This window comes from Prosopis cineraria, unplaced genomic scaffold (assembly GCF_029017545.1).
Source record: "Prosopis cineraria cultivar Desert tree isolate PC_DT_omini unplaced genomic scaffold, ASM2901754v1 PC3, whole genome shotgun sequence".
NCBI classification, from domain to species: domain Eukaryota; kingdom Viridiplantae; phylum Streptophyta; class Magnoliopsida; order Fabales; family Fabaceae; genus Prosopis; species Prosopis cineraria.
In genome coordinates this window covers 47,060,230-47,087,650 of record NW_026555334.1, presented here as the reverse complement: position 1 = coordinate 47,087,650, position 27,421 = coordinate 47,060,230, and the positions used below count along the sequence as shown (strand labels likewise).

The following is a 27,421-nucleotide window of genomic DNA, read 5'->3' as shown; positions in this document are numbered from 1 at the left end:
CAAAACATCTCTTCAAACTTGTGTACTGAAGGATCAGGGGTCTCTCCCTTTTTTTTCCTCCATTTTCCTTCACTTTCCTCATCTTCACCAGACTTCACTTTCTGGACAGAAAGTGAATTCTTATTAAGCGAATGGCCAATTTTTCTTCTCCTAGCATCTTAGGATAACCAGTTTAACAGATTTTAAGAAAAATCACACCCAAGTTCCTCAAAACAAATGTAACTATCAGTTCAACCTAATGGTGAAATTCATTTCACACCACTTGCATCGACATGTGTAAGGACTTTCTTACTACTTCACAATTAACCTCTAATATCGAAATAATCACAAAAATAACTCAAATAAATTATTAAATTTGTAAAATTTTTATAAATAGGATGCCAAGTTTTTAAAATTTATAATGCTATGAAATAATATAAAATAATTTTAAAAAATAAAATCAAAGCAAGACATGTATACGAAAATACGGACATCATATAAAGTAAGATAATATCAAATTGGAGTAAAAAAATAAAACAAATATTTTGACAAAATATGCTGCAACATAAAATTTTATGTTGTAACATAAATTGCAGAACCCATGATAGTATGGTAGATTTCCTGACTGAACTTTCAACACCACCAAATCTTCATTCGACATTCAATTAAGGTGATGCAGGCATCTATAAAAAACTTTCTTCGAAATTTAGCTAATGCCATTGATTTCACATTTAAATCATTTCTTAATCAAAAATTAAATACCAAAAAGCAAATTCACTTTTTTATGCTTTCAAAACATAATTAAGGTGTTCAAAACTCAAACCAAGTGCTAAAAGCTCATACCAACTCTTAAACTACACTCAATAGATTATAATGGACATGTGCAATACATCACAACATTCAAACAATACCTATATTACATTTTTACTGCTCAACCCCTGATCACAAGCACACAAGGGGGAGCCAAAATACGTAATTTCATATTTAAATCATCATCATTTACAAATATACTTAGAGTTATTACCAAGTTTGCAATCAACTTGATAACAGGAGAAAGACGTGAGATGAGAGGGAAAGGTTGATTCATCTTGGCAGTTAAATCGTGAGTCCAAAACCAAATATGTTTTTAAAATTGAAGTCATTTTGGTCAATTGCCAAAATACCTAAATTACGTGTAAGGATCTACGGAATTGCAGAAGAATTTCTACGTTTTTAAATTGAAGTCATTTTGGTCAATTACCAAAATACCTAAATTACGCGTCAGGATCTACGGAATTGCAGAAGAATTTCAATGTTTGGGGAGAGACTTGCTTCTTGTTGCATTTCTTGTGTGGGGCTAGGTGTATGAATTCCCCTAGATTTCACCAACACATGCACCGGAGACCAAGTAAAGTTTAAATTTAACTGCATAATGAGATTGGGTTCCGTGCATTGCAAGGCAATTTATAACGAACGTTAGTCAACTATTTCCGGCACATGCCCACCTTTGAATGGGCATAATATGCAGGTCAAATCTTTTTGTTTTCTTTTTTTTTTTTTGGGCCAAGAACGTGATTATCAACTTACGCCAATTGTACTGCATCACGCATCTCGCAATCCCTGGCATGAATTTTGATATTTGAAAAACTATAATTAAAAAGTTAAAGCAATGATAAAAAAATTAATTTAAAAATTTGATCGATACTATTTTATTTTAATTTGAAAACTAAAACTTGAAATATTTCAATATAAATATTATCAATTTTTTTGAAATATTGTCATTTTAAAAAGTCTTCAAAGCAATAAATTTATTTTTTTTCTCTATTTTTGGGTCAATTTTGATCCCAAAAACGGTGATTCGAGGGAAAAATGCATATTGGGCTTGGCCCAAATGAGGCCTGCAAGTGAGTTTTTTAAATCAGGAGGGAAGGTACTAATGGTCTATCTAAGGTTGCAAGTAAGATAAAACTTGTAATCTCCAAGAGAGCGTGGTGTTTTGCCTGTTGTCTGATTTGAAACTTTTTTTTTTACCAATGCTAAAGGTCAAGGTAAGGAATAGAATAGCCATATGCCATAGTTTTTTTTTTAAAGAAGAATATACCATAAAATTTGAAAAGAAAATATTGTACAAACTTACATTAAATAACAATAAAACCTTGAATAAAAAATCTCACATGTTTCGAAATTTCCAGGCAAATCTTAATCATATATAACGTGGCACTTTAACTTCACACGCTATTATTCTATTTACATGGACTAAGTATAAATGAGTTTCATAAACAAGGTACTAATGTCTTGTATAATCATAGCATCTTTTGCATCGGCATTTATTGTCATTGATATAATGATTTAATTAAAATAAGCCAAAATTTGCTGTCTATGCTGTAGGTTGTGCAAAAGTTTTTTAGTTTCATCTGGTTTGATTCAACTTGAGTCAATCCAATTCGATCTCATCTGAATAAGAACTTATTTTTTAAGATCAAAAAGACCATACTTTTTGAGTTGGATTAGATAAGAGACCAAGCATCTAGATCACTTGATCTTATCCACTCTTATAAATTTGCCTAATATAATTGTATTTAATTTAGTAATTATTATAATAATAAGTTAATTTATAATAATAATTAGTATTTTCTTTTATTTTACACTTGTGAATTTATGGATGTTGAGTAAAATGCTAACATTGACTAACCTTAATTTTCTCCTTTTATTGGTGAAATTATAATTTATAATTTTATAACTTATCAAATATAGGTAGATCCTTGTTAAATTAGATATAAATAAATTCAAAAGTATCTGTATTTGCATCTATAATTGTCGACCTTTTTATAAAAAAATAGTCTCAAATCATATTTTATGTATGTGAATTATTTAAAAATAAAATTGACTTTTAGTAAGATATAATTTTTAACTTTTTAAAGTTTTTTGAAATTTTTTTAATATTATGTTTAAAATCACAAATTTTTTAAAAATCATTTTAATTCTCGATTCAACTTCAATTTTTAACTCAATTTTAATTTAATTTGGGTCAATTATGAAAATTATTATTTGATTTAAAACAAGCTGTTAATATTTTTGGTTGACGGTTTGACCGTTAAACTCAGTTTAGTTTTTAAATTATTGCCAAAGATTAATTTCTTAATGAAAAAATCAGTGAGTCTTTGACCAAAGTTGATAATAGCTGTAGACACTACAAATAAAAAATAAAAACCATGTTCTCCTTTTTTATTGAATAAAGTTTAAATGTCTCGTGTAATCATAGCATTGTTTACTTTGGCATTTAGTGCATATTTAAATGAGAGAATGACAATAAAAGATTTATAAAATATATACAGTGAAATGTAGTAATTATTTTAAAATTTTCATAAATTTTTGCATAATTTTAATATTAAAATAATATATTTGCCTATTCCATCTCTTATCCTCACCCAGCCATCCTCGCTCTCCCCTCTCTCATTCCCTTCTTCCCTTATCATCTCCAGTCACATCTCTATCATCTTGAGTCTGAGAGAGGGGGTCTAGGTGAGCACGAGGGGAAAAATAGGCAAATGTGTCATTTTAGTAAAAATTTAAAATGATAGACAAATTTGTAAAGACTTTAAAATAATTATCACATTTTATATACTTATTTATTATTTGTATATTTTGAAAATATTTTATCATCATTCATCTTATGTAATTCTCAGTTTGTGAAAAATCTATCGAAAATTTATCTGTCAAAAATCTCAACTGTATATCTAAATTAAATTTGAAGAGTCGAAATCTTGGCGAAGAAACATGACAGCGTCAACGCTCACAGGCTATAATTAAGGCATCTAATGATTTGGCACTCTATGACGCAAACCACCATCACTTGTGTATTAATATTTCAGCATGATAATAAATGACTTGCACTGGGAAGGGCGCAATATATAAATAAAATAAAATAATATAATTTTAAATCCCACACTTTATTTACATTTTGTTACAAGCTCTTTTTTTTAATATTTTAAATTTTTAAATTTTTATTTTTTAATATTTTAAGTCCCTACTTTCAAATTCCTTACACTTTATAAAATATTTAAAAAATAAAAATATAAGAACTTATAGCATTCAAAAAATATTAAAATTTATAATAAAACATGAATAAAATATAAAAATTTAAAATTATGTCCCAAATAAAAACGTGGATGACTAGACTAATAAACTCTCGTCTTTGTAAAAAAAAGCAGGCAGAGCCAGAGACTCAGAATTATATAGTAATTATAGAAGATCACGGTCTATTATACTGCTAAAGTTCAAGAGAAAACTGAAAATTTAATGAGCTGCAAGGGGCAACGCGGTTATTTGAAACTTTCGATTGGAATTCAAAAATCTGAAAAATTGAAAGCTCCCGATGGCTCTTCTTACCATGGACTGGAATATTTAAACGGCGTTCCGAGGGCGAAACTCGTTTCACGACCGTTGACTGAGAGACGCGGTTTGAATGATTCGTATTAAAAGAAGGTGATGCGGCAAGCGGCATATTTGTTAGGGTTCAAGGAGCATTGGCAATTGACACATCGCACCGAATGGGAAGCTGCGTCTCGGATTTGAACGGAGGGAGGCAAGCCGTGGGAGGGGTACGCCATTCCGCATCGCCAGGCCCCACACCTCCCCCCGTACACAACGATGCCGTCGATTTCTTTTACAGGTCTCAAGGATTTCAACTTCTCTTCACGCCTCTCGAGGTACCTCATTTTTCACTCTCTCTCTCTCTCTCTTTGCCATAGTTTTTTTTTTTTTTTAATCATCTTCTTCTTCTCAAATCCAACTTATTGCCATGTCGTTATCATGTCGCCTCATGTTATATTGTACTTGTACGGCAGAAATCACAATATCCCGAATTCGCCAACATCTTACGCTTGGAACAAACAATTCCTGTGCTTGCCAACTCGACATGCCTGAGATTGCTTGTTTCTACTGAGTTATCTACAACGTTGAGGGTGGCAGAGTTATAATTATGAAAACAAAACTAATTAACTTTCAAATCTTTTTTTCCCCCAGGCCCCTCCCCACATTCAACATCATCAAATATTAATATGATGGTTAGCCTTTGTCCAAAAAAAACTCTCATGGTTAATATTAAAGGCTCAAAGGTCTCATGTGGGATTAGACTGTGACCTCCTACTGATAAGAAGTTTTCTTGCCCACTAGGCTACAATGCTATTTTTTTTCCCTTTAAAATGGATTAAATACAAACACACTCTACATGTACTTATACATTTACCTCTTCTCTCATTAAAAAAGGAATGACTTTTATTCCAAAGGAAAGAGTAATAAACACATTTACTACATTCACATCCACCCATCCTTTAACCATACTAGGGATATAACTCACGATTTTACTCTTTCAAGGGGATGTGGGGTGCGATTGAATTAAAATGTTTTCGGTAAAGTGTTACACTTTAAATTCATACAATCTTTTTAATCTCATTTGTCAAATGTTTCAACTTTTTACCCTGTTATTATTATTTAGAAAAAATTGATTATCAATCCTTGTAATCTAAATTCAATTGTAATACAGTCCCTGAATTTTAAGTCATTATAATTTAGTTCTTGTAGTTTTAACTCAATTATAATTTAATTTTTAAATTTTAACTCTTACAATCTAATCTTTATAGTGTTAACTATAATAAAATTATAAAGATCAAAATTATTTTAAATTTTAATATTTATGAAAATTAAAAGGATTTAGTAATTTAAAATATTAATTTTAAATTTTAATATAATTCTAATCTTATAATTTTATTTTTTTAAAATGCATGGATTAATATTTTAAATGTTTAAAATTATAGGGATTGAGCTGTAAAAGTCAAAATTTAAAAATTTGGTTATGTTACATTCAAGTTAAATATATAAAAATTGAGTTGTAATAAGTAAAAGTTTAAGAATTAAATTATAATTAAATTAAAATTATAAGGATTAAATGATTTTTTTTATTATCAAATGATTATTTTTTTATTATTTAAAAGCACGTTTTCACATATTTGGGAGCTCCACCCCCCCCCAGCCAAATATATGTGCATTTGTTTGCCTTGAAACTTTGTAGAGTTGTAAGAGCATTAATGGTTTTGCAACCTTGTGCTGCAGCTATCTCTATCTGCAAACGACTTACGTGACCGGGACATTGCATCAAAGGTATTGATTTTCAGGTTGCATGCGCTGTCTACATGAAAGGTCCCTTGCTCGTTCCTTGTGATTGGCCTGTCTTAACTAGTCCACCTGAAATACAAAATAAGTTACTCAGATTTTCATAAAACTTTTTTGAAATTATATAAAGTTTTCATTTTTAAGATATATATTTTAGTATTATTGTCAACACATTAAAATACAGTCTAATTTATGAAAGAGGGGCATATAATTTTTTTTTTTGGAATGTAAACTGGATACAAACATTACCAACTGAACAAAATAGAAACAAACAAAACAAGCAAAGCAAAAGCAAAGCAACCGTCAATCATCAACCCCCATCTCTTGGAATGAAAGATGGCAATTGATCAAAGACACAAAAAGCTCTACTGCTATTGTGAGACCAATTAGAAAGGGCAAAAGCCAAAAAGTTGGATTCGCAGGACATGAAATTGATGGTAACAGACCATTGCCTTTCAAACATTGCTTTGGCTTCTTCAATCACTTCTTGTTACAAATGGATGAATTTAGAACTTCTTGTGATGAGGTTCAAAGCTTCCACACTATCCATATAAGCTTCTATAGCTTTGTATCCTTTGTTCTAACACAAGGTAAGACCTTGTATCAAACCTACGATTTTAGCAATTGTTGGGAGTACTGAAGCAAGTTTGCAACTGAAACATCATAACCATTTTGCATTGCTTTTATGAGTGACCCCTCCACATCCACATTGACCATTATTAAAGGATTGACCCATCAACATCAAACCTAACGAGGTCTCTCTTTGATGGTTTCCACTTACTTTGGTCATTTTTGATGTGTCTGTGCAGTTCATGGCTAAGTTATAGATTTATATCACAACACCTATCCATCTAGATATCCCGACATATATATCCAAACAAAATAGACCATTGGATCTTCTAGTTAAAAGGTTTACCTCTATCATGTGTTAGGTTCCAATTTATCCAATCAACTCCTTGAAGTTCAAAGAAAGTTTGCTGATGTTCTTGATCTACCATTGGTTTCTAGTATTCTCTAACATTAAGGCAGTCTCGTAGGAGGTGCATTAAGTCTTCTTGTGCCCCACATGTGAACCGCAATCAGCTGAGTCTAACAGCCCTTTTTAACTTTAAATTGTTGTGTACATGCTCTTCCATAAGTGAATAGCCACATTAAGGATTTTATTTTTGAGAGAATTACAATTAGGTGCCACACAAAGAAATTAATTACTGCAAGGTCTCTTGATAATTGAACTGAATTGCATTGACAACACAATTAGTTGTCAATATAGTTTAGTTTAGTTATCAATAAATCTTACAATAATTAATTTCTTTGTTTGTGACTTTAATGTAATTCTCCTTTTATTTTTTCAGGTATCTGCCATCTACAGAGTTTTCTCTAAACATTATCTACTGATGCTTCATTACTTGCAAAAAGAAAGTGACGTGCAGAGTTTATAGTAAATGAACCATTCGAGGATGGCTTCTATGTGAAGATGTCCTCTCTTCTCTCCTCTTGGGGTAGGTGTCCATACATTGTACGATCAACCACAGGGGCATTGAACTAGTTATGTAGCTCTACTCTATTCCACGCACCCCATATATTCACATAGTTGCTAACTATCTCATTATGTGAAATAAAACCTTCCAAGCTAGGTATAAGATTAATTAGAAGGCTTTACAGTTTAGACCAGTTGTCAAATTTGAAAGATGTGGTTATGCTATTGCTAATTTTCTTTTTCAAACCTTTTTTTGAAATTTTCCTAGACTGCACAAATTCCCCTTTAAGTGGCTAAAGATCTTTACTTCTTCTTTACAATAGGCACTGGTGCATCTCTATAATTATATTTACTTCTAAGGACTTGCATCTAGAGTGCATCCCTTTTGTGTAGAATTTTCCAGTATAACTTCATCATCTGAACTTCATTTTAGTTAAGAAGGTTTTTCATACTTGAGCCTCCCTTGTTCTTGTCTTTAGTAATCACCTCTTAGGATAATTGATGAAGTTTTCTTATCTCATCATTTCCTCCCCAAAGAAAATTATGACAATCCTTTTCTATCTCCTAGAGAAGTTTTTTGGGAAGAAGAATTATCAGCATGCAGTAGGCTGGTAAAGCAGATAAGATAACTTTAATTAAAGTTGTTCTACTACTAAAGTTAGATACTTTCCAACTTGATAGCCTTTTCCTTGACTTTACTAGAAGAGGAGCAAAAGTAACATAAGAGGCTCTTTTATATAGTAAGGGGATACCCAGGTACTTCCTCAAATTACCTGTTAGTCTAACTCCCATCAAACTACTTAACTCCATGTCCCTTAATAAATGCACATTAGATGACACACACATTTTTGTCTTACTAAAGTTTATCTTTTGACCTGAGGCAAAACAAAAGCGATTCATGCAATCCATCATGGTCTTAACTGGATCAATGGATGTTTCACTAAAGAGAACAGAATCTTTTGTGAAGAAATGTGAGATAGATTCATTTCTCTAGTATTTAGTTAGATTAGCTTCCATGATTCACCTCTTGTTACATCTTTTATCATATGATTCAAGCGTTCCATACAAATAATGAAAATATAAGGGGATATAGGGTCCTTCTATCTTATTTTATGTGAGGGTTGGAACAGTTTAATAGGTTCTCCATTCCATGGTATTTGCATAGTGGATGTATGAATATATGACTTAATTACACTACAAGATTTCTCATCTATGCCCATAAGCTTCAAGTAGTCTTAAATAAAATGCCACTTAAGACTATCATAAACTTTTTCTAAATCAACTTTAACTGCCATAAAACCCTCGTTACCTTTCTCATACTTCATAGAGTTGACTACTTCCTGAGCGATGTTGATATTGTCATTACTCTGTCTATCGGCTATGAAGCTACATTGATGGTTGCCAATGATCTTCCCCATAATGTTCTTCAGTCTTCTAGTAATGATCTTCATCACCACTTTATAGTTGACATTGCCATAAGAGATTTGTCTAATATCTCTCATATCTTTGGGCTTATCAATCTTTGAGATTAGAATTACAACAACAATAATAACAAGTCTTATCTCATTAGGTGGGGTCGGCTATATGGATTATATGATGTCATTGTACTCTATCATTTATTAAGTTTTTAGGAATATTATTAATTAAAAGATTTCACTCAACAACCTCCAAAATTATTCTCTTCGGTCTTTCTCTACCCTTCTTGATAGGGCTCAAAGTCATTTGTTCTACTCTCTTTATATGTGCCTCCTATGGTTTTCTTTGTACATGTCCAAATCACCTTAAACGATTTTCTACCATTTTTTTTCAATAGGTGCCACACTCACTTTTTTCCTTATTCACTCATTTCAAATTTTGTCTTTACGTGTATATCCATACATCCATATCAACATTCTCATCTCTGCTACTCCAACTTTATGTTCTTGCTATATTGTCAAAGCCCAACATTTACTACCATATAAAATTACTGGTTTTATAGCAATTCGATAAAATTTTCTTTTAAGCTTATCAAGTATCTTACGATCGTAAATAACTCTTTTAGCCTTTCTCCAATTAAACTATTCTGCTTATATTTTATGTATAATATCTCCATTAATGTCTCCATTTTGTTGAATAATTGCTCCAAAATATCTAAACTTTTTCACTTGAGGTATGGTCTAATTACCCAATTTCACTTCTAAGTGCTTCTTATCAAAATTACAATGTAAATATTTTATTGTACTCCTACTCAGTCAAAAACTTTTTAACTCTAATATCTTCCTTCATAACTCAAGTTTACAATTTATCTCTTCTTTTATGTTTACAATAAGAACTATATCATTTGTAAAAAGCATGCATTTAGAAATTTTCTCTTGAATATGCTTAGTTAAAATATTTAACACTAGATCAAATAAATAAGGACTCAAAGATAATCCTTAATTCAATTCAATCTTTATAGAAAAATCTGTTATTTCACCACTAAGCGTTCTTATACTAGTTGTTGCCCTCTCATACATATCTTATATAGCTCAAATATAGGCAACTCAGACACTCTTCTTTTCCAAAGCCTTCTAAAGTACTTTTCTCAGTACATGATCATAAGCTTTTTTCAAATCAATGAAAATTATATGTAAATTTTTGCTTTTACATTGATACTTTTTCATTAATTCTATTAGTAGATAAATCACTTCTATAATTACTCTCCCTGGTATGAAGCCAAGCTGATTCTTTGATATCCCAGTTTTCAATCTCAACATACATATGCTCAATCACTCTTTTCCATAATTTTATAGTATAACTCATAAATTTAATCTCTCTGTAGTTAACATAATTCTAAATATCTCCTTTATTTTTATGAATAGGAACTAAGATGCTTCTCCTCTAATCATCCGACATTCTCTTAGATTGTAAGATTTCATTAAATAACTTAGTTAACCACCGTACTCCTTCTTCACCCAAACATTTCCACATTTTAATAGGGATATGATTATGTCCATTAGCTCTATCATTTTCCATTTTCTTAAAAGCTTTTCTCACTTCCCAAGCTCATATTCTTCAATAAAAAGATAAATTTTGCTCTCTTTTAGAAGTTACTAAATCTTCTAAGTTAATTGACGACCTCCATCATTATTGAAAAGCTTAGAAAATTATGTCTCCCATCTGTCTTTAATATTATCTGTGACCAAAACATTTTCCTCTTCATCTTTTATATATCTTACTTGTTTTAAATCTCTTGATTTTCTTTTCTTACTCTTAGCAATCTTATAAATTTTTCATTCTCTATCCTTTGTCCCAAGACTATTATAAAACTCTTTAAATGCTTTAGAACGAGCTTTACTCACAACCTTCTTAGTTTTCCTTTTAGCCATACGACACTTTTCTTAATTTTCGTCATTATTACACAAATGAATGGCTTTAAAACACTCCTTTTTATACTTGATTTTTTCCTGTACACTATCTTTCCACCATCAAGAATCATTATCTCTCGAACCAAAACTTCTTAATTCTCTCAAAACTTCTTTTGCAACCTTCCTTACCTTCACAGCCAAGTCTTCTCATAAGGTATTAGCACTTCCTCAACACTCCCAAATTCCTTCGGCCAAGAGATTTCTCTTGAAAATTTCTCTCGTTTTACCTTTTAATTGCCAACACCTTATCCTTAGAGTTATTACTTGTCAACGCTTTCGATTTGTACTCATAATACATACATCAAGGACAAGGACCCTCTATTGTGTCATAATAGCATCCCCAAGAATCACCTTATAGTTTTTACAAAGTCTTCTATTTACATTCCTTATAAAAAAAATCAATCTATGATCTTAAAGCTCCTCTTTTATAAGTGATGAGATGTTCATCCCTCTTCTTGAAACAAGTATTAGTAATCTTGAAATCATACGCCAAAGAGAAATCTAGGATATATTGTCCTTCATTATTTAGTTCTCTAAAATCCAAACCACCATGCACCCTTGTATAATGGCCTGCTTCCCTTCCTCTCGATATGTCCATTAAAGTCTTCTCCAATAAAGATCTTTTAATGAGATTAGAACTAAATGAGTTTTATTTAACAAGGTTCCCTTGGAAGGATATTCAAAAATCTCTTCAACCATTTTACAGAGCAAATCTCCTATAATGTGCCAGTAATCTCAGTATAGAAACACTTGTATTCTGTCTAGGCTCAATGCTTTAAAGGGCCTCATGTCAAAGAGGGCTTCTTTAATTTCTCCATCCCTAAGTTCTGCATGAAGGCCTTGTAGATCAAGGCCATTGAGTGGGTTGTAAGTGTTTTGTGTTCTCAAAACCTCATTATTACATTCACTACTAAACAAATCAATATAATAATCTTTGGCCAAACATTTCAACTCTCTCTAATCAAGGAGCCATTTGCCGTTCTGGTTCTTAAGACTTTCAATTCTATTTCTTCTTCTTCTAACCATTGTGGAAGCATGAAAGTAACTACTATTTTTGTCTCCCCATGTGAGGTACTTACATTGTGATTTTTGATACCAAAGAAGTTTTTCCTGAGCAAGCATGTTATTGTAGTTTTTCCATAATTCCTTCTCAACTTGGACGAGGTGAAGACTGTCCCTTCTACTTCCAGCTTTTTCCACTCCTTCAATTCTTTTGGCCAAGCTTCTTTTCTGCATTGAATTATTGCCAATTCTATTTTTGTTCCAATCCACACTCTTTTTTACAAAACTGTTGACATTTTCAGACCTCTCAGGGGGTCCGAAAATTTTAGTAAACGTCATGAAACGTTTGTTAATTCATTCTAATTTATTTTTTTATTTAGAGTGATCCCATGGCGGTTGTATTTTTAAAGAAACGAGATGGAAAGCTTGAAGAATTGGGTCGCACGGAAGTCATAATGAACTCTTTGAATCCTGAGTGGATCGAGAAAATTAGTGTTGCGTTTCAGTTCGAGATTGTGCAATCACTAGTGTAAGCTATCCTTGGTCTTGCATTGCCAGTATTTAGACATATATATAGCATGTGTTCACTATATGCATATGCCGTGATAGCTTCCTTTTTAATATGATTTTTTTGTTTCATTTTGCCTCTCTTACGTACAGATTTCATGTGTATGACATTGATACCAAGTACCATAACGTCCCCACTAAGGTTTGCAGTAAAACTTCTCTTTCACAATTTTTATATAACTGAAGCACGAGTTCTGCCTCATGGTAGTTCAATCAGGATTTTATAGTGATTTCGATTAAGTAAACACAAGCGGAAGCCTTGTAACTAGTAGTTCCCATCAAGAAGGAAAATCTTGAGCTGTTGGTGCTGGGTGTGTGCGCGTGTGTAAAATATTCGCTTTAGAAGTTCTGAATTACTACATATTATTGAAATCACGTAATGTACGTCTATATCATACAGTACTTACTATATATTTAGCAGGCACGTAGCTAATATTGTATCCGGCCACTTTCACAGATATGAGATTGACCAGAAACAATGTTTTTCTTTTTCTTAGTACCATGTCGCAAAGGAGAGCCGTAGTTTAGAATTTTGGCTTCAATGCGTTGATGGACTTTCAAGTCTTTTTCTTAGTACAACGTTTTTCTTTTGATTTGGTTAAATCACCATGCATTAATGGTTTTATCAGGTGAATATGTTTTATTCATTTCCAGTGATTAACAAGCAACTTGTCATTGGGAAAATTGCATTTTATCCTCTGAATTAAAGATTATTATAAAATTACAGCATAAACTTCAAAACGAAATAAAACTTTGTTCTTGCAGACACTAAATTTGAAGGATCAGGATTTTCTTGGCATGGCAAGTTGCACTTTATCTGAGGTAAGTTCTCTGGCATAGGACCGAGGCGTTTCTTTTTCGGAAGTAGAGCCTTCTTAACGTGGTGTAACATGTCCATACTCTTAATTCTTTCAATGCACAAAATGAAGAGGAAATTGTTAAAAGCATGAAAAAGTCATTCTCTGTTCGACATTAAAATCTCCCTTCTTCCCTCTGAGGCAGATAGTGACTAAACAAAGCCGCAGATTAACCCTTAGGCTCCAAAAGAAAATCGGGCATGACGGTAGAAGAAACCTTGGGACGCTTACTATTCATGCTGAGGAGACTTTTAATTCAAGGACTTCTGTTGAGATCTCGTTCCGTTGTTCCCGCTTGGACAACAAAGACGTCTTTTCCAAAAGTGTATGTAGCTTCATGTCCCTTGTTTATCATTGCGTGCTTCTGCTTCTGCTATTTTAAATTCTTCATTCTAATTTTTCTTACAGGATCCTTTCTTAAGAATATCAAAATTAGTTGAGGGTGGAGGATCTGTTCCAATTTGCAAAACTGAAGCCATTAACAACGATTTAAATCCAATATGGAAGCCAGTTTGCCTTGGGTTTCAGCAGTTTGGAAGTAAAGTAAGTTTGTCGTCTTAGGGCGCTTGTCATTCGATGATAGATTGTCTCACTATTACTATTTATAAATATATATATATATATATATATATTCTTAAAAAATATAAAAATAACATTATAGTACGTCTGGACTGTCTAGTTTTGATCTGGACAATCCCGCAACTGATTTCATATATATATATGTATGTATATATATATCAGGCGATGAGCACTGCGACTGATTTTATTTTACATTATATTACTTAAATTACAGTTCTTTGGTGTTCATTCACTCTTTTTCTCCCTTTCAATATCCTGTGTGCAGGATAACCCATTACTTATTGAGTGTTTTGATTTCAATAGCAGTGGCGACCATGTGCTTATTGGGTAACTAAACCTATTGAACGATGGATTTCTTACTAATAGTATCTTTTTTCTCATTCACTTCTGTCGGCTATCACTTTCTAGATTCCTGTTTCCTGATGAAATAAGCATTGATATAAAATTTCGTGACCAGTAAAATGCAGAAGTCTGTTGCAGACCTTGAAAAACTCTACAAAGAGAGAACCGGTGAAAATTTTGTTGCGCCATCTAATCACAGGACACATGAGAAGGTGCCTTCTTAACGCTAGCAGCAGAATTAATTATTATTGCTACTGATCTGCTTAGCCTAAAATTGCTTATTAATTTTTCTCTATATAGGTTCTGAAGGGGCAACTGTACGTGGATCGATATCTCGAAAAGGAGCAGTTTAGCTTTATTGATTACATATCTTCTGGATTTGAACTCAACTTCATGGTTGCAGTAGATTTCACGGGTAGGTAAAATTTGCTGCATTGAAAAGAAGGGAATCACTTTTTAGTTCAATCTTAGGTTTGAACTTAACTAAGGGCTTCAAAATTTGTCCAGCTTCCAATGGAGATCCTCGACGTCCAGATTCCTTGCACTGTATAAGTTCACCTGGCCAGTTTAATGCATACCAGAAAGTAAGCAAAAAATTTTACCGTTCATTTGTTTAATCAAAAGAAAGTAAGCAAAATACAATAGAAGAAAATACTTTCTACTTGGTATCATTTGCATATTAATGAAGATTAAAATAGTAAACTTGTTTCTTGGCGATGGGACTCAGGCATTAAGAAGAATAGGGTGACATAATAATCTGATGGCCAGTGCACTTCTTTAATTAATGGAATAATTTTTGTAGGCTATAATGGAGGTTGGGGAGGTCATTCAGTTCTACGATTCGAATAGACGCTTCCCTGCTTGGGGCTTTGGAGGAAGGACAGACGATGGTACCATTTCCCACTGTTTCAATTTGGATGGCAATTCAGGTGCCTCAGAGGTAATAGGTTTCTTCATTATTCTCCACAAGTGTTCTAGTAAATCTTCAAGCTATGATGCTTGTCTATTCTTGAGATTGAAAATGCAGTAAGGAGGATTATGTCATCTAAAGTACTGTATTGACAGTTTCCGAAACTTGATGGTTCTGCCTCATCAATCAATTTTGCTGTTTCTGCGATATGTGGCAGTGTTCTATTTCTTTTGTGCACCCATTTCTTATCCATAGTTGGTTTCCATTTCTTTAGGCAATGTTCTATTTCTATTGTGCACCCATTTCTTATCCAGAGTTGGTTTCCATTTCTTCAGGTTGAGGGAGTTGAAGGCATAATGGCTGCGTATGCAAGATCTCTACACAATGTCACTCTGGCAGGACCCACTCTATTTGGACCTGTGATAAACATGGCTGCGCAAATAGCTGCTCGTTCCCTTTCGCGTAATAGCTCCAAGTATTACGTATTGCTTATTATCACGGTGAGAACTCAAGATATTTGGTACGTGCTTTTGTCATGCGTGTCTCTTTTAGATGGAATGAATAACCCAATGAAATGTTATCCTTTCCTTAGGATGGAGTTGTTACAGACCTTCAAGAGACAATTGATGCTCTGGTCAAGGCTTCTGACCTGCCCTTGTCGGTTCTTATAGTTGGAGTTGGAGCAGCTGATTTCACGAGCATGGAGGCAAGTTTAGTTTCTTTCCTATTTTTATAATCTTTTAGAGTCGTTAATGTCGCTAGCAGGGAATTGCCTTTCGTCATAAAAAATTGTCTCAACTACGAAGTGCATTCCTTGGCAGGTATTGGATGCTGATAATGGACGTAGGTTGGAAAGTTCTTCAGGTCGTATTGCTACAAGGGATATAGTGCAGTTTGTTCCAATGCGAGAAGTGCAGAGTGAGTGCTGAGTTGCAATTTTCTTCCCCCCCCCCCCCACAAAAAAAATATATATATATCAAATGAAATTTAATATTTAAGTGCTTTCTTTCTTTCTTCTTTTGGGTATTTTGTGTTTATCTATCTTATACTTAACAAATTTAGTATGCTGCTAATTGAATCTCGGAGTTCTGTTATTTTTTGTTCATGTGGGTGTGGGTTGGCTAATCTCGTTTCTGATCGAGGGGAACATTTCATTGTAATGTTTTGAACAGGTGGAGAGATTTCGGTTGTACAAGCTCTTCTGGAAGAACTACCACAGCAATTTTTGACTTTCATGAGAAGTAGGGATATCCAGCCCATTAACCATCTTGCTCCATTGCCTCGTGCATCCACTAGTCAATAGATTTCAACTTCTACACCACCAACCCTCCAACAAACCCCCCCCCCCAAACCCAAAAAGGAAAAAAAAAAAAAAAACCCTCTTTAATGCTTATAAATTCCGTGATGGTTAGTTCTATTGCTGATGGATTTTTTCCCCCCGGAGAAATGAATTGTAAGTAGAAGTTTGAATTTTCTCTATCAAATTTATTAGGTTCCCTTATTTGGCATTTTTAGAGCAAAATCCAAAATCATAGAATTATTTAAAATAAATATCAATGTACTCTCTTCATTCTCAATATAAAGTGTTTTTAACCGAATTACGTAAATTAATAAAAGTTTATTATTAAATTAAAATTCCATTAAATTATAGTATTTTTTTAATTTTACTCCCAATAATATTAATTATTATCATAGTGGTGGTAAGTAAATCACATAATTAATATCTCTTTTTTTTTAAGATAAGGGTAAAAATAAAATTATCAATTACTTAAAAATATCATAACATTTATTAAATTAAAATTGACGAGCTCTTGTTATGATAAATAGTTTTAAAATGACTTTAAATGTCATTCTCTTGATATAAACCTTTTAGTTGTAAATCACATGAAGTGATTTGTAAAACTTAGATGCATGATTTGAAAGCAACATAATAATTTATAATTACTTTAAATTTAATGGGTTAAAGGGTAAAAATATTTTAAATATTTTTTGAGAGTAGTAGTAGATACCTCTACTTTTTCATTAGAGCATTTGTCCGAAAACTTAAAAAAAAAAAAAAGGAAAAAAAGAAGAAGAACAGAGAGCAATTTCGGCCATCGTGGTCGCAAGTTCAGGTTCACGGTTAAACAAGGTTGTTTGACCAAGCAAAATAACAGGGGGCCCACGCGGAGGACATATGGACCCAACTGACACCCCGACCGTTGAGATTCTCTGTCCACACTGCAGTGAAATTGTGGTGGTGACAGAGGCGGTGATGAAGGAAAGGGCGATAAAGTGGGTGGTGGTGGTGGTGAGGTCGATGGAAGCGGAGATCTCGTGCAATTGGATGATGAGGGAGAATCTGGTCATGGAGTTGCATACTTGATCGGTGGGGCTATCTAAATCTTCGGGAAGCCATATCTGAATCAAGGATCTCGTACTGTTGGAGCTTGAAGAAGCCATTTCTAATTCAAGGATCAAAAATTTCCCAACGTGATTCCCAAAACGACGAGCCAGGCAAACAGATCTGTAAGCAAAGACTTAAAGAACAAAACTGTAGTCCAATAGGGGCTGATGAAAAATTTCTCCGATGAGTTGAGATTTAAATAAGGATTGAAAAGTTTAAGATTATTTTTTTTCTTTATTGGTTGATTTTTCTTTGGAGATTAGATATGAAGCTTGAGTTGGGTTTAGGATGTGTGTTGTGAAATGATGGATGTTGCAGAGAACCCAAGGAAGAAGAAGAAGAAGAAGTTGGGGTTAGAGGGCTTGGGAGGATGAAAATGGAGCTAGAGGACAGAATGGTGGATTTGTTTTTTTAAAAAAATAGAAAACATCAAGTGGCAAGAAACCGTAAACAAACGGTCGCATCAATGATGGGGTTAACTTGCTTTTTTTTTTTTTTTTAATATACATAGTTTCACAATAAAATTGCTTCAATTAATTAAAAGATAAACTCAATTTTCATTTAAAAAACTTTTGAGAATATTTTTTTCCCTTAATCTAAATTTATATTTGTAACTTACTCATTTCAGACCATAATACAAAATATCTTTTAAAAATTTTATCTAATTCAAAATATAAAATATTAAATAATTTTTATATTTATTTTTTAATTATATCCATAATTGATTTATTATTTTTTTTAAAAAAGCATGCATTAAAATTTTAGTTACCACTATTAAGTCTTTTATGAAAGATATTTAATAAGAGTATAAATAAAAAAATGTGAATATTTTTAAGACTTTAAAATTTCAATTAACATTATTCATAAATCATGAATTAATTAACTATGACTACATTATAATTCGGAGGAAGTATTTTTTTAGAACTCAAATGTTAATAAATTGATTTTTTTGAGATCAAAGTGTCTTTTGACCTTAAGAAATATTTCCAATAAAAAGAAAACTATTACTCCATTCGTATTACAATATATGATATTTTTTTAAAGTTTTTTTTATCTAAAATATAGGATATTGAAAACTTTTATAATTAATCTTTTAACTATATTCTTACTTCATTTATTAATCATTTTTTTAAAGAAAATATGTATTAACATTTTAATTATCTTTATCAAAGCACTTATATAGAATATTTAATAAGAGAATAATTAAAAATATGTAAATTTTTTTAAGAAATTTAGGTTTTAAGTAACATTTTTGGATAATCATAAATTAGTTATCAATGCTCTATGTTATGGTCCAGAGGGAGTATGTCTTTAACATTAATAAAAAATAACAATTAATAATAAATATTAACAAATTACGTTACGTTTTCAGGCCTAAGAATAACACTATACTATTCACATGTCGTACGGGCATATTTTTCCTTCTTATTTATTCTATTAAATAATTGGGTCGGGCCAAAAATACTAATGATTAGTATGTCAATTTTGCAAGGTAGAAGAAAAATTATGGCTGATTAAAAGATGTAAGATGACAAAAAATGAAAAATAGACAAGCGCAGTCCGGGAAATACTGAGTTCAAACAACGGCCATAGATTAGAGTTCTTAGACAGGTCTGCCGGGCTCTATGGAAAGCACGTTGTCGCAGAATTTTTGAAGACGGGATGTCGTGCATCAATGCACATATTCTATCATGGAAGAATCCAACCGTGACAAATACAGACACAATATTTCAAGGATCTACAAATGTATTGGATTAGATCAATGGATTCCTCCTCCACCGGGTGAAGTGCAGCTGGACGTTGATGCATCAGAAAATCAGGCGGGCAACGCTGCTTGTGGAGGATTAGTGGGAGATGAGCAAGCTGACTGGGTCATTGGTCTTCAGCAGAAGATTTGGGACAACATCAATATTGGAGACAGAAGTTTGTCAACAAAGAGGTGTTCAACGCCTACAGGTTTTCTCTGATTCCCCAAATGCGATTCTGTCATCCCCTCAAACAACTGGTCAGCGATATCAGAGATTTAATATACAATGAGTGGATTATCTCAGTCAATCATTCCCCCTGGGAGTTCATTTGCTGTGCAGACCATATTGCTAAGGCAGGAGGCTCATCTCACCGCTTGTGACTTTCGACTGCTTCATGGTCGTCCTGCATCTTGCATGGAGTTAATGGTCGCTGATAAGAGCAATCTCTACTGTGCTCTTTTGTCCTTTTCAAGCTTGCTTGCCACTTGTAATTAAAAAAGAAAAAAAAAAGATTAAGGATTCAGAAAAGGATTTAACGACAAATATACGATGTGATAAAACAATCTCGTCTTCAAATCGAAATGAGCTAAATATTGATGATGACATTGCAAAATTTTACTGGGAATTTATTACTTGAACATAAATACTACAACCCTCGGGACAGTTACAAATTGATGGCTACAAGCCAACAAGAATTGTAACAACGTAGTGTCTTACAAGATACAGATTAAGAAGAACAATCACGCCTCAGCCAGGCTTGGATTTGGTTGCAATAAACGATCGTCTTGTCGAAGGGGGGAAAATAACCTCCCCCACATTGTGAACGAATCCTCTATCATAAGTATTATTCTTCTTCGGAATATCCACCGTATCAGGAGATGATCTTGGAAAAAGGGCTTTCCATTTGCTTTTACCACTCATACTTTCCCTTGGGACCGCATCAGTGGACTCTGCTTCATTTAGCTTCCTCTGACAGCTAATGTACTCTTGCCATTTAAAGGTCTGGAATCAAACAAAATAAACCAATAATTTCATTTAAGTAAACAAGACCGCTCAAAAGCATCATGGGATTCTCCGCTTAGACCACCATAGACTAGTTGATGGCAGTACGGTAGAGCAGATGTAGCTGCAACTGCTGCTTTTTATATTCACATGCAACGCACGCGGTAAATTTGGTCCAACCGAGCTACATTTTAAATTCACATCAAGTTCGTGCTTGTTCGTTAGTGTAAGGGGACTTTGCAAATATAGAGACTGTTCGGTTTTTGTTCTCAGTTTTTGTCTTAAAAATTATTTTGTAATATAGTTTCTAAAATTATTTTTTCAAAACAAAATAAAATGAAAATCCATTTGATTATATCAATTAAAAAAATTAAAATTAAAAGATAAACTGATAATGATAACTATAAGTAGTTAATAGTGATAATTAATAATAGAAATTGGTCAAAATAATTATAATTTTTAATAATTAAATATAATGTATTTTAAAAATAAGGAAAATAAAATGAAATCTTAAAGTTGTTTTCATTTTTTTGTTTTTAAAAATAAAAAAATAAAAAAAGTTTAAAAAAATTAAATGAAAAATACTTATCCAAACAAATTTTTTTATTTTTTATTTTTAAAAATAAAAAATAATTTTTTCAAAACAGAAAACAGTTCCATAATCACTCAACCCTATCAACAGGACGCAACAGCCAGCTATCAAATCGATTGAACTGGCCAATGGGGAATATATAGCATATTATATGGATAATGGAGACAGATGTAAGGAACAAGAAAACAAATAGTGAGAAGATATTACGAAAGAATCAAATCAGATATGTCCAGACAACCATATCCCACTCGTCTAGATAGGTCATAGGTTCTACACTAACAAACTATCATATTCTCACAATTAAACAAGCCAGTGAGCTGACCAAAAGCTTCTATTTTATAATTTTCAGAAGATATACGCCTGGTTTTAAAATTGTCTGTCTATATATTTATTTATCAAAATTGCATCATGCATCTGTCACCCAAAAAAAAAAAAAAAACACTTGCCATGACAACTATTATTATTCCAAGTCCATGCCAACTGAATTCCAAAACAAGGTATCCCATATTTCATTAAATTTCGACAAAGTGGATTCTTTTTTAGCATTCAAATCTATATATAATTTATATAGGATATAAAATCTTTATAGAGCTGTACTATTTATAAACCATGAATAGTTTGCTCTACCAAAAACTTCATGTAAAGCAGGAACTCAGAACTCACAATGTGCTTACATATATAACATTTACAAGGATGGCTTCACATATTCTATGGCTCAAAGCAAAATTTTAAGAATAAATTTTTCATCTACTTAATAAATTAATACATTAGTTTTCTTCATTTTGAGATTCTAAGTTATAAATCACAATATTTAACATTTATTTCCAATTGATCATCTAGCTAATCCAATTCAAATAGTAAAATGTTAAGAACTTGAGTACCTGCATAAAAATTAAATTATATATATAATATATAAATTACGAAACTATGATATACATATATATATATATATTCCTAAAAGTTTGGTTGGTGACAAAGTACAAAAGTGTCGTGCAATTCATATAACTGACTTCACTTAATAGGATAAGAGTTATTTGTTGTTGTTGTATGATATATGTTAAAAATAAAAGACTAGTTGAGGGTTTGAACTATAGAACACGAGTATAAAACTTGATTTGCAAAAGAGATTACTTAATAGAGTCGTTCAATGAAATGATATTGCTAATTGAATCTAAAAAATAGAGGAATTTTCTTTTGCTTCTGACTCAAAGGGAACCAGGAAAGATAAATGCAATAAAGGAAAAATTGAGTGTTATCCAACCTGAGAATGGAAAGGATAAGGAATTTTTTTATAGAAAAATATTTGAACATAAGTGCCTTAGAAACGAGAGGGAAAAAAGGAGCTGTGAGAAATAATTGTAAGAATTTAATGCACATGGTCATTAAGAGGGGGAAAAAAAAAGGCAACAGTAAGTGTGTTGGCAAAAAGAGATCATGATAATGTAAAATAAATAAACACGTATAACAATTATTGCAAGATTAGAGAAAGGACCTCGTTAGTGGTAGTGTTGCTGAGGCAGAGCTTTGCATGGTAAACAAAAAAGCCAGCCAATAGTATTCCAACAATAGAGAGGAACACCATAATAAGTATTTGAGTGTTGTAAGATCCCAACAACCACTTCATGATTAAAACAAGAAGAGAGCATTAAACTAAAAGATAAAGATAAGACGAAAGTCTCCACTCTAAACAGAAGCAACAATTGGAAACGGGGAAAAATGATAGAGGAACAAATCCCTCACCTGTGCAATATGAGGAGCTAAACTCAGAAAAGAATTTTCTACTCCATAATAAACTAGAAGATGGTGGTAAGGACAGACATCTCAGCATTAGTATAAAAAACAACTTAGACTGTAGTCAATCTTACAACTGAATCAATACTACCTGTAAGAATATGTACAATTCTCAGTTCTTGTAGTTTTCCAGCCATGATCAGACCAATGGCAACTGTTCCATACAGGCAAAGTAGGAAATGCCTACGAGATAATTAAAGAATAACGTAATAAACTGAACAGGAGAAGAAAAAAGCACGACTCATTGCACATCAAATGTGAAACAGAAATCAACCAAGTGACTTTATGAGACGTGGCCCATAACTAATCGTCTTGCATGTTTTTCCTACAAATTTTAGCATGCCGGTTCAAAATCTTTTTAGGGTTAGCTATTAAAAATCATAAGCTTGCCCGCATACCTCAGTAAAGTCAGATAATATGCCCAATCAACTAATCAATGTAAACATGTGGTAAAGAGAATGAAATGAGCTTAGATATTATAATTAATGCATTGTCTTTTATGGTGGAGATCAAAAGTTACCATCAAAATCAGCATATGGAAATGTGTGGGGTTATGACATTTTGAAACAAGCGAGCAGTTTCAGGTGTAGCACTTCCATATTTTGGTCCAGAAACAGTGAGGAATCGACATAAAGATTGAACGCTGAACAAAAATTTTATGTTGAGAAAAAGGTAGGGCTTTGGAGGTTTTCTCTCACTAGCTATTGCATACTGATATGTAAACGAGATGATTAGGAGATAATTAGGTCATGGTTAGTTACCGTTAGATAGTTAGTCCTAGGTGAACCTATATAAGGGTCATCTGTGTATTTGTCTGTTGTGTGAAATAATATTTTCCGAGTAGCATTCAGAAAATCTCTCTTTCCCTCAATCTCTCTCCTATTCTTCTCTATTCTTCCGTATTTTACACATCACATACCTTGCAGTTGAATCACATTATGAGGCTGTATTAGGGCCCAGAAGGTTCTAGCCTTAGTGCTACGCCCGGAATAATTATAAGAGGCACATTATTTCAATTACCTCCACTAAAAATACAAGATTTCGTGATGTTGTAGCATAGTCTTCTTAAATCAATTTCTCCTCTAGTTATCCTGTGGGAAAGAAGGGCCCATATTGGGTGCAAAGAACTCATAGGAGGTCAATACCAATCATGTATAATTCTTCTATCAATTTCTATTATGCTTGATGACTATTTATGAGTGTTTCATTTCATTGTTTTAGGTGGTTTTGGGGTAAGCATGATAGAAGTGACATCCTACTTTTACTATGAATGCTTTAAAACACCCTCTTTAGGTCAAAAATGCTTTTCATTTGAAATATTATGTCAATGATTTTTTCCTTTTTGTCTGCAAGTTTTAATGTCTTCAGCTAGTATTACAGTCAAAAGATAGGAAAATTGAAAGACAGATCATCAGTACACAGGTTATGCAGCAAAGGAGTTGAACCACATAGTATCAAACTCATGCAAGGGTAAGCATCGTTAACTGCAACAGCAGATGGACCACAGTAGCACTCACCAGAAAAGAAAAGCCATGAAATACCGAGTATTTTTCTCCCCAATGCAATTGTTCTGAAAGGAAAATTATTCTCATAAGTGCAACCCAAAGGAAAAAAAAAGGTAATATTTTAAATCAAAACCGCATAAAAATCATATAAATGGGAGAGCATTATTAAATTATGAACCATCCATCCACAGTGATGGTCAAAGCGCGCCACACATTGATCACAAATGCTGCAGTGCTTGGACCTAGCAGGTCTGCATAAGGATTTAAGGAAGTCTCTAAATAAACCAAAATTGAGAATTTGACAAATTTTACACTGGTGACATACTCACTTTGGAATTTTGCACGTTGGACACTTTTTCTCTGAATAAATGATATTGTCATATGGATAAGCAGAAAGATACTGAGAAACACTGCCAGCCTTTACAACTCCAGGATCAGAAAAGCTGGTCAATAGAAAGAGCAGAACTCCAACAGCCACCGCCAGCAAGCTTGTGTACCTAAAAGAGCATATATTGTCTAGAAAATCCATGATAAATTGATGCTAAGAAAATCATATTGCACCAAAAGAGTAAATATATCAGCTATGTGGCACCATACCTGTGTATTCCACTTAAATAGTAGTTAGGAATATAGGGAAAGGAAAACTTTACGATTAAATAATATGTTACGCTGATTATCACAAGATATATGATCTGCAATTAAAAGAAATATGTTTAGATAACTAACAAAAAACAGAACAATGTTTTCTTCAAGGGTATCTAAAGTTTAAGTTAAGATATAGGACCTGCTAAGAATAATATCAAATCAGTAATAGGTTCAATATAATTTATTTAATTTCATCAGAGAAGGGAGTTCAGATACAATTATTTCAATCCTCTCTGTCATCCAAGATCACAACTGCCACTCAAATTTGGCAAATAAGATTCACAATTCCTCAATGGCAAGGGAGACCCTTATATCTTCAGTGTTTCTTCTACACTACCAAAAGAAAGCTATCCACCCCATATTTGAAAACTGAGATCCAAAATTTTGTTAGTAGCATGTTACTCCTATTAAACATAGAGACACTTAATTTCAGGACATATGTGTCCATAAGTGTTAGCATGATAACAATTATTATTATTATTATTATTATTATTATTATTATTATAAGAAAAGATTAAAACAAAACAAAACTTGAAAATGTGCTCCAAAAGGAAGGAGCAGATTAATAAACAAGAGAATAAAAGTATGGACCAAAAACCCATCTTGACGTGTTAAATTCGAAGTTATACACAACAAGTTAGAATCGTTTAGGACTTGAGGTCGGCGTCAATCAGAAAACCTTTCAAAAAACTGATAGTGCAATGTGATTGCATCATAAGACAATAGCCCTTTTTTTTCCTTCTTGTCGGAAAGGTTCATTGAATGGATGATCAAAAGTTAAGATTTTGGCATGACGCATCAAGACATTGTTGCTTGACAATATTATGAGATGATAAGCTGTAATATCCTTATTTAGCAGTATCAATTGCAAGAATATAGTTTGCATGGCTACGGTAGACTATCCAGATAACCTTAAAAATTAATATTATCATTAACTACTGTCTATCTAGACATCCTGCCATGTTGAGTTTGATGCATCGCCATGACAACTACTGTGTGCTTGCTTCATGGCACATGTCAGCGTTACTGTATCTAATTTCTTTTCCACTAGAGAGAAACGTTCCAAATGTAATATTCGAAGTTCTACTTTGGGGACTACTGGATTCTGATTTAGACAATTGAAAAATTAATAGCAGTCTCGCCAAAACTATGAGAACAACTATGAAGCCCCTAAAACTAAAGCTCTACTGTAAGTAGTGGATTAGCCCCTTTTTCAACTGTTATATCTCACAACTAATAAGAATTGAATTGTTCCTGTTTTTCCATCATACAAAAGTATAGCAAATACTGATACTGATTAAGGAAACCTGCAAGATTGGATGGGGCCGATTGCAGCAGTAATATTCCACAAACAGAATCGCATTCGTACACTTCGAGCCAAAAACTGCCCGAAGGAAACGCCTACACAGAAGTGAGAATTGAGGCGCATACAATAAAAGAAGGGAGTGGGGAGGATTTGTGGGGAGAAGAGCGTACAGGAAGTAATCGTAGGCACCGAAAGTAAGGAAGTAGTGAATCCGTTCGACGATGGTGCCCTGGAAGATGGGCCATTGACCGCAGAGTAAGGAGAACAGCACCACCAGAGTCACCATCCCGTGGCACAGAAAAATCCACTCTACCTCCATTGCAGACTCTCCCGTTTCCAGAATCGACTGTGCGATTTCGAGCTCCCAGTTCGTTATCAAATGGCAACGCCCATGATACAATCAATGCCCAGAAATCCAATGTAAGCCTGGTTGGTAAAAAATTGTTTAAAGATGTATCCTTGTCGAGGAAAAATTTCAATTAAAGAACCATGGATAAAACTTAATTACTAATGAGTCCTAAAAAAATTAAAATTTCAGTTTGGTGTAAAAAATAAAAATAAAAATAATTTTCATAATAAAAAGATTAAAATATTATTCACTTATTATACAAAATGATAAGTTGTTAATTTTCTTACTTTATTTATTAATTTATTAATATAAATTATAAATCATGTTAACTGACATGTCAATAATTATAGAAGAATTGACATCAATTATTTAATAACAAACAGCAATATCAATTTTTAAATTATTAATTTTATTTGTTAATTTATTAACATCATTTATAAATTATTGAATACTGATAGGTATTATAATAATGTAATTTAAAATTGATATTAATAAATTAATAAATAAAGTTAGCAAATTAACAAATGATGTTGTTACTTGTCTGACAAATAGATATAATTTACAACTCATATTAATAAATTAATAAATTAAATAAAAAAATTAATAATTAATAATTTTACATAACAAGTGAAGATACTTTGATCTTTTTACCATTAAAATTATTTTTATTTCAATTTCCTAGATTCAAAAGTTTCAAATTATTTTTGAGACTCATTAATAATTAAATTTCATTCATAGCCCTTGAGTCAAATTCTTTCCTTTTGTTACATGTTATAGACACAAAAAGGTTAACAAATTGTTCTTAAAAACTAAAAAGTCATACCATTTTTTTAATGTTTTGTTAGCTT

General features: G+C 32.5%; 2 protein-coding genes across 8 annotated transcripts; one reads left to right on the top strand and one right to left on the bottom strand.

Annotated features, from left to right (window-relative positions):
* The first annotated feature begins 4,250 nt into the window (after positions 1-4,250).
* On the top strand, positions 4,251-19,981 carry LOC129306910 (protein BONZAI 3-like). Of its 6 annotated transcripts, none has more exons than XM_054947713.1 (17): positions 4,252-4,667; positions 6,070-6,117; positions 12,375-12,523; positions 12,655-12,703; positions 13,327-13,383; positions 13,564-13,743; positions 13,827-13,961; positions 14,263-14,324; positions 14,455-14,551; positions 14,640-14,754; positions 14,847-14,923; positions 15,142-15,279; positions 15,585-15,749; positions 15,842-15,955; positions 16,071-16,167; positions 16,422-17,757; positions 19,132-19,981. In XM_054947713.1, the coding sequence occupies exons 1-16, from the start codon at positions 4,509-4,511 to the stop codon at positions 16,550-16,552; spliced, it is 1,773 nt and encodes a 590-aa protein (XP_054803688.1). In that variant the 5' UTR covers positions 4,252-4,508; the 3' UTR covers positions 16,553-17,757; positions 19,132-19,981. The 6 variants fall into 6 exon arrangements, with proteins under 6 accessions (XP_054803691.1, XP_054803692.1, XP_054803694.1 ...); XM_054947715.1 differs by lacking the exon at positions 19,132-19,981 and having other exon boundaries at positions 16,422-16,702; positions 17,406-18,036; XM_054947716.1 differs by lacking the exons at positions 6,070-6,117; positions 19,132-19,981 and having other exon boundaries at positions 4,251-4,667; positions 16,422-16,852.
* On the bottom strand, positions 19,129-26,650 carry LOC129306911 (probable protein S-acyltransferase 17). 2 transcript variants are annotated; one of them, XM_054947721.1, is made up of 11 exons: positions 26,395-26,650; positions 26,226-26,319; positions 24,871-24,965; positions 24,603-24,770; positions 24,452-24,524; positions 24,286-24,338; positions 22,860-22,951; positions 22,718-22,770; positions 22,470-22,595; positions 20,101-20,385; positions 19,129-19,867 (listed from the first exon to the last, which is right to left on the bottom strand). In XM_054947721.1, exons 1-10 carry the CDS (start codon positions 26,541-26,543, stop codon positions 20,131-20,133), a joined length of 1,158 nt encoding a protein of 385 aa, XP_054803696.1. In that variant the 5' UTR covers positions 26,544-26,650; the 3' UTR covers positions 19,129-19,867; positions 20,101-20,130. The 2 variants fall into 2 exon arrangements, with proteins under 2 accessions (XP_054803696.1, XP_054803695.1); XM_054947720.1 differs by lacking the exon at positions 19,129-19,867 and having other exon boundaries at positions 19,936-20,385; positions 26,395-26,649.
* Positions 26,651-27,421: the final 771 nt, after the last annotated feature.